The 13,944-nt window shown below is 35.6% G+C and overlaps 1 protein-coding gene across 1 annotated transcript in view; it reads right to left on the reverse strand.

Annotated features, from left to right (window-relative positions):
* Positions 1-13,710, reverse strand: part of rasa4 (RAS p21 protein activator 4) — a 116,328-nt gene extending 102,618 nt beyond the window's left edge. Inside the window, exon 1 of the mRNA XM_039756614.1 lies at positions 13,540-13,710. Coding sequence (XP_039612548.1) covers positions 13,540-13,604 — 65 coding nt within the window. The 5' untranslated portion in view covers positions 13,605-13,710. The remainder of the gene's footprint in view (positions 1-13,539) is intronic.
* Positions 13,711-13,944: the final 234 nt, after the last annotated feature.

Here is a 13,944-nt window from a genome sequence, read left to right on the forward strand (position 1 = left end):
CGAGCTCTTAAATTAGAGTGTCGAAAACTGGAGCGCAGATGGAGAACAACAAAGCTACATGTCTTTCAAATTGCATGGACAGAGAGTGTTAATAAATATAAAAAAGCCCTCTTTAAAGCTGCTCAGAATACTATTCTACATTAATAGATAGCAATAATAAAAATCCTAGGGTACTTTTAGAACAGTGGCTAAATTAACAAATGGGAATTCAGATCAACAGTGCAAAATACCAACAGATATTAGCAGTACAGACTTTATGAACTTCTTCAATGAGAAAATTAAAAATATAAGATCCCAGATCTCAGCATCACAGTACAAACCAAATACTAGCTTAGCAGACCCTGTCTCACATTGCATTCAGCACTTTAGTAATTTTAATCCTGTAACTGAGCAGGAAGTCTTAACTTTAATTTCTAAAATGAAGCCCACTACTTGTTCCCTAGATCCAGTGCCAACAAAACTAGTAAAAAGTGCAATGGATGTTCTTGCAGCCTATTCTAACATTATCAATAGTTCATTACTGCATGGCACAGTACCTGATGCACTAAAAGTGTCAGTCATTAAACCTTTACTTAAAAAGTCAGACCTAGACCCACACATACTAAATAACTATAGGCCTATTTCAAATTTACCATTTCTCTCTAAAATACTTGAAAAGTAGTCGCCAGTCAGCTTCAGTCACACCTTGAGCATTAAAATTTATTTGAGAAATTCCAGTCTGGTTTTCGCACTGGTCATAGTGCAGAAAGCACTAACACGGGTTGTAAATGACATTCTGATATCCTCTGATGAAGGAAACTCCACTGTAATTATGTTGTTGGACTTAAGTGCAGCATTTGACACCATTGACCATTCTATTTTACTGCACAGGCTAGAAAATGATGTTGGGCTTACAGGGTCCGTGCTCGCTTGGTTTAGTTCTTATTTATCAAATCGATTCCAATATGTACAGAAATGTGCTGACAGTACTCCATCATTATACACAGAAGTTCAATATGGTGTCCCAGGGCTCAGTACTGGGACCTTTACTGTTTTCACTTTACATGCTTCCACTGGGATCTCTCATTAGGAAACATAATGTTAATTTTCACTCGTATGCAGATGACACCCAGTTATACCTTTCATTTAAATCAAATGAAGTTTCTCCGATGTTGTCTTTAATTAGTTGTGTTAGTGAATTAAAGGAATGGATGAATGAGAACTACTTGTCTTTAAATACAGATAAAACAGAGATGTTAATTGTTGGAGGGAATGACGCTGATCACAGCAATATTTTGTCATCATTTAACTCAGTTGGAATCCCAATTAATTTTACTGAATCAGCCCACAATCTAGGAGTTATCTTTGACTCTAGCATGTCATTTAAAGCATATTACAAAGTTGTCCAAAACATGTTTTTCCATCTTAAAAATGTTAGGAAATTAAGGCTTTCTAAATAAACAGGATTGTGAGAAATTAATTCATGCATTTATCTCTAGTAGGATTGACTACTGCAATGCGGTGTTCACTGGCTGTTCAAACTGTTCTCTATACAGCCTCCAGTTAATCCAAAATGGCTGCAAGAATTATTACAAGAACAAGAAAATATGAACACATAACTCCAGTTCTTAAATCTTACACTGGCTCCCAGTTAAGTTTAGGGCAGATTTCAAAATCCTCCTTTTAACATATAAAGCATTAAATGGCCAAGGTCCGCTTACTTGTCTGAACTTATCATGACTTACAAACCTGAGCACATTAAGATCTCAAGATGCCGGTCTGCTTAGGATTCCAAGGATTAATAAAATAACAGTGGGAGGTCGAGCTTTTAGTTACAGGGCCCCTAAACTGTGGAATGGTCTTCCTGCTTCCATAAGAGATGCCCCTTCAGTCTCAGCCTTTAAATCCCGCTGAAGACTCACTACTTCAGTTTAGCATATCCTGACTAGAGCTGCTGATTAACTGTACATACTGCATCTCTGTTGTTAGTCATTAGCACTAAAACATAAGTAACATGATAGTTATATTTGAATACTAACCCTCACCTATTCTGTTTCTTTCTCGGTACCCAAATGTGGCATTGGTGCCACGCCCACCTGCCAAGTTGTTTGCCTGCCTATGGTAAAGTCATCCCTGATGGAGGATCACAGGAATCATGGGAAAGAGGGTCCTTTCATGGATTGGCTGGCAGCACTGTTTCAGCCGTGGAATGGCCAAATGGGGGAGGCAGCTAGATGGATGAGGTCTCCAGGACTCTAAAAATATCCAAATCTTATTATATGATATCATCTACTGTTAAACTGCTCGTACTTCTAAAATTTTTATTTTATGCTGTATTGAGGATTTGTTCTGTTCTGTGTATTGTATTGTATTGACCCCCATCTTTTGACACCCACTGCACGCCCAACCTACCTGAAAAGGGGTCTCTCTTTGAATTGCCTTTCCCAGGTTTCTTCCATTTTCCTACAAGGTTTTTTGGGAGTTTTTCCTTGTCTTCTCAGAGAGTCAAGGCTGGGGTGCTGTCAAGAGGCAGGGCCTGTTAAAGCCCATTGCGGCACTTCCTGTGTGATTTTGGGCTATACAAAAATAAACTGTATTGTATTGTATTGTATTGTATAATGATAGATTTGAAAATGTTCAAAGAGCCACAAGATTGAAGCCCCCTTACATCAGTCTGTTATTGGGTGCGAACACAAACACAATCACAAATGTAGAGTTACAAAATTGAAATCTGTATGGCACTGATGACATTTTATTCTATTACCTAGAACTGTAGTCTCAAATTTGATTTTTTTTATAACAGCTACCATCCCATTTCAGCTATAATGTCATTTCATTTCCTTCAGTATTCTGCTTTATGTATGCAGTTTAAATTTGCTTTTGGTGTTTAATTTTTTTATTTTGAAATGCATTACTGGTTTCTTTGAGCTAATGTACTCTATGAAGGATGCTACATAAAATAAAGACTGATTTCTATGGCATATTTCGACTATGGAAGGAAACAAGACTTCCAAGAGGAAACATTTACGGATATGGATAAATAACACTAGCTCTACATTCCAGACGGAAATTAAACCATGGCCAAGTGCTGTCAGGCTGCAAGAACATGCCAAAGGACAAAGGGAATGTGATATACAATACACGAAGACAATATTGTTGAGATAATTTTTTTTATTGGTAGATTTAGTAAAAATTTAATAATAACACAATTTCAACAGCAGTGGACCTTCTACTGGATTCACAATAGATATATTTTACAGACATCACCAATACCTCAATATTTTTCACCAACTCATCTTGAATTTGTCCAAAGTAGGAAAGAGAAGAACAGAACAGAAAGGAGAAAATAACATTGTGACTAGAAGAAACCAGAACAAAATAAACAAAAATAAGTCTGCCATGACCAAGCTTAACAAATAATGGATCATTTTATAACTGACAAAGATGCTGCCCTTGTGTTTTCTCACCTCTCATTCCTCTCTTTCATTTTTTTTTGCTTTCCATTCCTGTTCACTTAACACACTGCCATTTTACAGAGCTCTGTGCTTAATATTTCAATATATACAAGCAGTGGTCTGTTGATTTTCATTTATACCTGACCAAATATTATACTTAAGATCCTTTGGGCCAAACATAAGGCTTCATGCTTCATGTTCCTTCCAATTTAAATCAGGACCACAGAAATTCCCTCCTGGAATTTACTTCTGTTATTTACCAATAAACAGCCAGCTTTGTGTAAGTATGGGGTGTAGGGAATGAGGAGGTAAGATCATGCTATTAGGGCTCATTTTGTGAGTGATACTGATGTGCAGGAGGCTGGTGGAGAACCTTGACAATAACAACTAATTCAGCATTTTGTTTAATTTTTTTATTAATTAATTTATTTTTTTTTTAAATTAATTTAACATTATTTGTTTCAAAACTTGGTATTAAATAAGAAGTGTTATAATATGATAATCTAACAAAAGCTTCAGTGAAATAAAACAGACTTAAAAGTCAGTTCAATCAGAAGCACTGTTAATCCCATATATCCTAAAACAATTAAATCTAACACTAAAATTCCAACCATCCTCGTTCTCATTCTAATCTCATTCTCATTCTTATCCTCTCCCAAAACAGAGAGCTAATTAGTAATATAAAGAGCCCACTGTGTTGTACCTCATATTAATTAAAACCATAGAAGGTTTAGCAGAGACACTGACAGAAGTGGACCAGACTTAATTTAGAATAATACTAAGGAACTGTTGCCAAATTCTAAAGAAGCTCTGCACAATTTCACATAAACAAAATTGGCCTTTCCTAGTTTAAATAACATATCATATCATATTCCCATTGAGTTACAGAGGATGCATTAGGATTCTTCTATGTGAGTAGAATTAGTCAACACAATTTAACAGTGTAGTGCAGGAAGGAACATCATGATATAACACTCATGAGCACTTTTACTATTAAATGTGTGTTTTTCCATCTACAGAATGATATTATATATCAATAAAAAATTAGTAGCCATGCAATTGCGCAGCTTATTAAGAAAATGTATTCCCCAAGTGTCATGTAGCAAGAACATGCCAAAGAGACAGCAGTAAGGACACGGCAGTTATAACTGACTATGAGGAGAAAGCAAGGTGTGGGTCTTAGTGAATTTGCTCTCTTTGATAGATTTATGTCCAAAGCATTATCAGTTTCTTACATTTACATTTTAATTATTTTGTCTATACTGTGTAAAACAAAAACCATGAGATCTGGTTTTGCAGTTCCACGTGTGTTCTGCCCAAAAACAGAAGGACAGAAAAAATTGCATGTCTATCAGATAAGCCCAATTAAAAAAAATTCTAAAAGCTGGTTGGAAATATATTTTTTACAAAAATTATTGTCCAGAATGTATAGTTAATAAGAATGAAAAATTTCAATAACAACAATAGCCATATTTGGCTATGGGCAGAAGTGCCTCTAATTGTAAAGATGCCTTTCTATAAGTATAAATTTTATGTTACTGTGTGAAGGTTTGCAATCCCTCAAACACACCAGTCATACTCTGTATGCTCACAATTATGTAAATGGTGCATTCTTGAGTATTGTTAAACAACGCAGCAGATGCTAATGCTAACACTGCTCAGTTCCAACCAATGAACTTATTTTATTTTTGCCAAAGAGGGATGGATTACTGTAAAGAAAATCTGACTACATAAGGATTTCTCTCTTTTTTGGGTCAGGGTTTGGAATGAGGCATCTGTTACTGGTTAAGTAAAGAAAAATATTCAGTGAAAGGAAATTTGTGCAAACATAGTACCAGAAGTCATTAGGGTCTGGCAGATAAAGATTTAGCACCATAATAAACATTGATTAAATAGTTACATGGCAGGCAATCAGAAGATTCAGGTCCCAAGCACAATGTGGTGCTATAAAATTGTATTGCCTATGCTACCTAAATTGCTGGGACTTCAAAAGGTCTGGTAAAATGCTAATGTGTCAGCTGAAAGAATGTAGTGAGGAACCAAGAAAAGACAGCCTTATGCTTGTGTGTATACCAAACATCAGTTAATGTGAACATTACTTTTTATTGTGCCCAGATAGTGATGTGAACATTATTTTTTATTGTGCCCCTATCAGTTTAAAACCATCTGTAATTAAAACAAACATTTCACCTGATTATCAGATTTTAATTTTACGAAGCCATGTACAGAAGCACTATCTACTTTCCACTGTTTTCTATTAATTTAGTTTTATTATATTTCTTCAAAATATAAACCTGGCTGAAGTCTTCACCTTCAAATAGTGCAATTGCTAAAAACAACTGATAGGTTCCAAAAATCCATAGATCTCTTGCCCTTACTTGCAGAGCTGCCTGTTAATTGCTAGTTAATAGCCCTACATTATTTAAGCATAAGGGGGTTGCACATATGGTATGTGTTGGTATTGAAGATATTCCTTATAAATAGCAATTCAATTCTGGACATACACTTTGGATATTTCTTGCTCTTAGATTATCTACAACAGACAGGCATTGTTCAACACATTCTGACAGCAAATAAACCATACACAACTGCTAACTGTCATGTATGAAACACAAAGCATTATATGAAAAGGAAAATGCATGAAAGCACATCAGAATAGGAGCCTCAAAACAGAAAGTGAAGCTGCATTTCCTGCACTTCTCTTGGAACTTATGTTCTTAGCAAAGATCATGCTTAATAAAAAAAAAACTTGATAATTCATTGTAGAAAAATAATACATTCACGCTAACGAGTACATGTTATGTTGCTACTTTTGTTATTTACTAAATGCTTAGAAAATACAAGTTTCTTCTTTTTATCATGTATGTTATTGTTAAATGTAAATGGATTACTTATTCACATTTTATCATGTTGCAAGACCCATACTCTAAGTTATTTGAAACTGATTTCAATTTTTGGGTCACTGTTGCACACTTTTTTCACAATGACAAAACCACTGATATCTGTATGCCTCATTGAATAGAAAACATAAACTTATATTTTGAGTACAGGATTCCAATAGAATTAAGGCTCATAAGACCCCCAAATAATGATAGACTCTTAGCATGGAACTGAGCAAAATATTACTCATTATACAATGTTATTCTTCCATTAATTAAACATATTAGTTGTGATAATGTAATTCCCGGAACAAGCGTGTAGTGTCGCCCATGTGTCTCAGATCTTGACAGATGAATAGGGACAGTAGCAGTGTGATGCTGCAGTTGAACATCAGCAAATGAATACATGTTTAACACGGTTATTACAGGTGAAGAAACATGGTGCTGCCAGTACAAACCAGAAATAAAATGGTAAAGTATGCAGTGGAAAACACTGAGTTCACCACTGCCAAAAAAAGCACAAATGTCACATATATAAATCAAGACCATGCTTGTGTGCATTTTTTCAACTGAGGTGAACTTGGTCTTCTTCACTGTATTGTTTGCCATTATGTTTCTGGGTCTTACTGGAAAAACCATATTTTGTCAACCGTAATAACCCTGTAAGTCCAACCTTTAGGACAGTAACTGAAACAAAGTTTATTGTACCAAAGGTGAGTTTTAACATGCAGTTGGGGATGATGAACCTCAAAGTTTATGGAATACAACAAGATACTAACTTTTTGTTTTTAAGAATGGTGTTAACAGTTGGTGAGACCAGCTTTTCCAGCTTTGCAAACTGTCAAAAATAATAAAAACTCACCTACCATAACAACTTGTTTTAACAGCACCACAGAGATTAACTGTACTTAGAGAGAGGAGTTGGGTGCATGCACTGATATGTGTTGCCACACCCATCACACAATGAACCACCTCAGAATCTCAAATTAGGACCCAAATTTGCACAAAAATTTTTGATCATAGCTCAGTAATCTATGATGAAACAACTGGAATCTACCCAGTCATGCTTTGCTTCCTGGCCTGATCACAGCAGTATTTAAGTGACAATCACCTCAAATGTAGACATCACATCTACCACTTTCCCTTACCTGCACTGTTAAAACATGTAAAATGTAAAGATGTACTAAACATACTGAAATTTGGGTACATAAGTATGAGCTAGTCTAAGTCTATGAGTAGTGGCTGATGTCACTTTGCCTCACTAAATGGAAAAGAACATCAATACACTCAAAAAACTAATAATTTTCATTATCAGTTGCTACAGTATTAAGCTTCCTTGAGACAAGTGTAGATGAAAACTGAGAATGTGCACATATTATAATGCAAAAAAAAATAATTGAAGTATGACTTAAGTTTAGTAATTAAGTATACTAAGTAATGAAAACCTTGACATCTAGCTCAGTATTTGTGCCAAAGTATCATAAAAAGGGCTAAGCTACTGTATACATGATAGTAAGAAGAGATTTGCCAAGTTATAACTTGAATTAAAAAAAACTCAGAAATTGTTAAAGTGACTAAGTACAGTATACGATATGTGCATGTGTTTGATTTTTAACTATGATTATGGGACATTTTTTAGAATGATGTCAGAGAGGCAATACTAGTATATGTAACATATACAGTCAGACCACCATGAAACAAAATTGGTTTTGGGCCACTGTCAGAAAATGACTATTCATTCTTTCAGTTTTTACTCATTTAATGGCTTAGTGGAACTGAAAGTATTAAGCAAAAGGTAACAGCCAACAATGGATAGGAAGTAAGACTATTACTGTATATGGCACTCTTCATATATAAAGCAGGATCATAATGCACAACTGTACAAAAAATGTTCTTAAACTTAAAAAAGCATCGTTCTAACTAAAATGGGAACAACATCTGTAGAAAACACAGAAATTCACTTTTAAATTTCAAGTAGCATTACATTGCAATGGAAGACTAAAAAATACTTCACAGATATAAAAAAATAATATAAAAAAGAAATAAATCAAGATAAGAGATTCTCCCAGTGCCTACTTTCATATAGGCCTTCTGTGGTCATTGTGGCCTGCTTTAAAACTGCACTAAGATTTTTTATTCGATGTAATATTAACTATTCCATATTTAGTATTAGCCTTTTTTAAACTATGTGACAAGTGACACTTGGAAAAATAAATTGGGAAAAAATCAATATCATGGTTCAGTTCAGTTTCTTCTCCATCTTATATCTTCTTCTGTGTATTACTAATACCAGACTCAAAATCTTGTGTGTTGCCACTACAAAAATTAACTCAAACAGTCCTTAAATTTGCACAATCATGATAGTGGAAAAATGCTTTCAATTCTAAAAAGCTTTTATTTTCACTGCCTATTTCCTGCATTATCCAGAAACGTAGTGGAAAGACAAGAAAATGAGAAAAACAATTCAGTTCAGATGTCATACATTCTCTCAGGATTGAGACAGATACTTAAGCCTCAGTCTGTGGTGTTGTCATTATAATAGCCTTGTCAGGCGGTTCAGGTAAGAATTTGAGATTTCCTTAACTCTTCTTAACAGCTTGGCTACCATTTTTTTAAAGTGAAAAAAAAAGAACCAGATGCTAAATATTTAAGTTAACATATATGGAATCTTTTGTACTTAGTTCTATGTTGGAAAACTGTTACTTAATTTCCAGTGCCTTAATTGTGTGTCTTACTTTCTCAAGTTGAAAAGATGATAATGCTGTGTGTCCAGCTGAGGTACACATTAATTAATAAGCAACACAGTAGTAGTATTTTAAAAGTGTGTAGCTTTGTTTTTAACAATACAATAGTCAAAATTTAAATATTGAATATCAAAGAGCTAAAATGAGTTTAATTGTACATAAAATATACAGTGCCTAGCATGTGAAGGAGAATTGACATTTTCTTTCACACGCGTTTATTTACACAATAATTCTAGTGGGAAAAACAATAACTTCAGTATAGAATTCAAGTACAAATTTAAGCTCTGATTTAAAAATGGGTTATAATATTTCAGTAGTCCTTATGTAACTACATGAATTACAAACAGACTGGAAAATATCACAGACAAAAAGATGTCATATTATTACAGTAAAAATAAAATTTTATTTAAATTTTAAAAGATTGCATCATTACACAGGTACAAATGGAGCTGAACACAAGGAATCCATAAGCAGCACTAGACCACACAAGTTTTAAATATTCCAATCAATCATACGGAAATTAAATTCTACTTATGAGACAGCAATTAAAACTGAATAGTGTATTACTAGTGTATTAGTAAATACTATATAGATAAGTAAATATAACTCATTTGTGATATTTACTCTAAAACATGTCTTAAATTTTGGAGTAAGTAGTAAAATTTGTGCTGGGTAAAAGTCACTTTTAAGTGACAATAAAATAGAATGAACTACTATGGCATTTCTTGATTTACACTTTCTCTACGTGGAGTGCCAGCAGTGTTCTTCCGAAAAATATTATTGCACTGGACAGCAAATGTTTTGAGCTTCTGACATTTAAGACTTGGAAAGGTTCCAAATTTGAAAGTGCAGCCCCTTTCTAAATAACAGGGGAAAATCACTGCATGAACTGTGCCAACTAGTAGGTTTAATAAAGCAGATCCTTTTCCTCAGCCTACCTTAATACTGTGTTTTGCAATTCAGTTGTTTAACTAATTTTGTTTCAAGAAGGTGCAATCAAGTAGAAAATATTTACAAAGCTATATTTACAAAACCTAACAAAACAAAAATTCAAACCCTACCTGAAAGAAAGAGAGGAGAGCCAAGTGCATAGAAAAAAAAGGAAAAACATCATTTTTCCCCTACATGAGTGCTTATTCTAATTTTTATGTATTTTAATGTTGCAATTTTTAAAAACATTTTGGACAGATCCTTTAAGCAAGAATTTGCTTATTTCCAACTTCAAGTAAACCACTGACTTATAAAAGGTGGGCTGGGATTCTTCCAGTTAAGCAAGATAGTAATGCGGTATCGGCAATTGCAATGAAAGTGTCCTTATCCACTTTAAGCTGATCTGGGAGTACACCAAATATAGCTGTTAAGAATGACTGTGACACCAAGGCAATTCAATTTAAACTTTTGATATAAGCAATTGACAACTAATTAGATGGTAAAAATAACTTCAAACTGCTACACAGCCTTTGCATATTAAGAATCAAATCTTAGAATCTTGCACTGTAATCTGTAACGAAAGATGTCAAATTACCAAAAACCCAGATTTGGTTATATAAACCTTCTTAAACCCAGTAATATGCTGGTTGCAATTATTGAGAAACTAACCCACTCACCTGTAACTCTTTCATAAGAAAGTTGAAAAAATTGCTGCTGCTGCTGTTATTCAAATAATGCAGCATAAAACTTCCTATACGGAAAATATATGCTAACAGGAGACAATTTGTCTCTTCCAGCTGAAACCATCCTATTAAAAGGAAGGTAAAAGAGGCAAGATACAGAAGCAGGGTGTGTGTTGGGCAGACACATAAACCTCTGCTTGTATTTGGGTTCTGGGACACAGGATAGCATTACAACAGTCTAGGGAGATGTAAAAAACGAGTGTCTGACAGTCTGGCATATAATTATAAATAAAGAACTATGCCAAATGATCTGTTCCATAGCAGAGATGCAGAGTGTCACTTCTGACTTTTGTAAAATTTGGTGGACAAATCCAGGGTGCTACTCTATTGTTTAAGTAGTAGCATACCAACTAGATCTGAGACAGTCACATTGCTCAGGTGTCAGCAGAATATCACAAAGGGTACAGATGGGTTAAGCAGAGTGGCACGGCTAGAGTGTACTTACCTGCAAGAACTTTGGAGCAACTTTTCTGCTACTGAAATCCACTTGCCTGGGTGTAGGGGGTTTGTCGAGTTTCAGAAAGGATACTGAATTGGATTTGCTCAGGGTTTTGGAAGGTGGGGCAGATGGTGTTTACTCTGACCTAATAGGCATGAAGTGCAAGAAGCAGATGGAGACATAAATGTTCAGACAGTGGAAGAAGATGAGTTCATATGTAGTCACACAGAAGGAGCCATGGCATGATGGCAGCAGCACTTAAGAGTGGAAGGAGATGGTGGTTTCAGATGCATTAGTATGAATGCCCTTTTCAAGGGCAACCTACTGTTAGTGTTGTTTCAGTGCTGAATACAATCCTCTATCTATCATAACAGCCCCTGGTCTTTGAAATTCAAATGAGGCATTTAATTGCGGTTAAGATTAGCGAATATACCAGTAAATGGTACAGTATTACTGTTGTAAATTTTTAACTTTCATTGCCCGTTTTCTTATTATTTAACAAGGTGTGCTTTGCAAGGCTGTCTGCCACTGCCCACCACCCCCCCTGCCTCATATTTATCCAAGGGCTTACCTCTTTAGGTCAAGGTAGTAAAATCTGTGCGTGGGAAGCACCAGTCAGCGCCTAGATCATATCATTATGGAAATAATAGCATGCAGTTTAATCTGCAGTGGCACGCTATCATGCTTGGATCTTGGTTTTAATTTTGAAAGTGGTAATAGAATTTATTTGGAGCTTCAATAGCCTGTGTGTACACTGGTTTAACAGCTAAACTAAACGTGTGTGTTATTAAATCTAATCAGGTTATACTGAAATCTAACCACTGTTCTTTACAAACATTAAGCACCAACACTAGAGTCATGCATCATCAAACTCTCTTGACAACTATACCAAAAGGTGGTATCTTTCATTATGCCTGGCAAATTTTGTAAGAAATTTTGCTCCTTGCAATGGACAGCCAAATTAGAAATGAAAGGTGCATCCCTTGAAACATCTCATTCCCTTTCATTTTTAGAAATCAAGTCATTTGTGGATAAGACTGAAGGAACCTACACATTTGGTTATCTTCTTCTCATATTGACACATTTCTTTAGAGTCCTACAGCAAAAATCTCAGAAGGTACTAAATATGAGCCTCTTCACATGTGATTGTCATTAGTACATAATTCTAATCATAAATCGATTCTAAAGATGCCTCACTACTTGTTTTTCTTTAAGAGCAATCCCTTTGTTTATACCTGTTAGCCCACATTTCTTATTTTCAGATTTTAAGGCTTTCAAAATTATGCTGCTATGCCATTCTTCTCTTTATTCTGTATGATCTATTTTCCTTCTACAAATACTACATTCATTCTAACAGCCCTCACTTTCCCTTAATCACTTTGTAATTAAGGACAAACGTTCCTAAAATATTGATGATTATCTATAAAACGTGTAATATGCATTTTACCTGTTTACTTGTTACAGTGCCCTAGGGATGTACTCTGTGAAAATCGCTGTAGAAAAATAAATTATGTCCCTATAGTTTAGTTACAGTACTTTCACTGTCTGCTATGTCCTTTGTCCAATTTATTTACAACGGGTGACTTCCATTAGTCACCCCAACAATCCACACACTTCTCAACCATAAGGATCTCTTGCACTCTCTGCAAAAAGCTTCACTCCCATCTCATTTAATTTAACCAAGCGTACCTTTCACTTCATTAATTCGATATTTTACTTAATACCAAATATTGTACTGGACCGTCTTTTTCAGTCCTTACTCTGTATAAGGCTCGCATTCTCTCTCTTTCTATCCTTACCAAACCCTTTCTAAAAATAAACTGAAAATATTTAACCCCCTTAATATTTAACACTGCTTTTCATTTTTTTTCCTGCAGGTTGACACCCCACCCCGGTCAATTTTACCTTTCATGTGGGAAACTGCTTAATATCGTTCGTTTATGTATCTCACTTTCATCTTATTAGCACCATCCCCTCCTACAAGATCTCCCTTCACCCCTTTCATACCCGTCTATAAATGCCAACCTCCTCTACTCGTTAATCTGGTTGGTCCTTTCTCTTACATAAACCATCCACCTAAAAACACTTCTCATCCTATGTTTCACGATCGCCTCCACTTGTGGGTTATAACCATGTAACTCTCCTCCAACCTCCTTCTATGATATTCTCTATGTTCATCCCTTTGTATGCCCCTTGTCATTGTCTTCAAACACGCTCCCGACGCGGTACGTCTGCTGACAGTGTATAATTTTCGGTGCCGCACAAACCACTGGCTGCACTCTCACACGCTAACTTTTCGCTGCGACGCTTCGCATGCACTCGTAAAGACGTGTACTCATTGCTCAGACATAAATATGACAAAACACTTACATGTCTTTGACAGGCAAGTTCTTCCCCTCTACGATACGAATAAACAAAGTACTGCGCTTAGCCATAGTACTAGTTTTTTGCTGCCACTACCGGCGAGACATTCCAGGTGGCGGTAACAGTGAAGACTGAGTACGCTACTGGCTATGCCCGGTTGACTAACTGCCATATGATTCAGCTCAAGAAAGGCAACCAGCCCCTTAGGATGTTGCAACACCGCTCGCTCGCTCGCTCGCTCGCGCGCTCTCTCTCTCTCTCTCTCTCTCTCTCTCTCTCTCTCTCCACTAGACGTGTAGCGGTATTAGATAGATAAGGCGGCGCAAGCCAATCAGCAAGAGACATCTCCACAGCTTCTTATTCGCTTACTGTGGAACACAGATTTGCATATTGCAAGTTTCTCTGGTAAAC

Source organism: Polypterus senegalus, chromosome 6 (assembly GCF_016835505.1).
Source record: "Polypterus senegalus isolate Bchr_013 chromosome 6, ASM1683550v1, whole genome shotgun sequence".
Lineage (NCBI taxonomy): Eukaryota > Metazoa > Chordata > Cladistia > Polypteriformes > Polypteridae > Polypterus > Polypterus senegalus.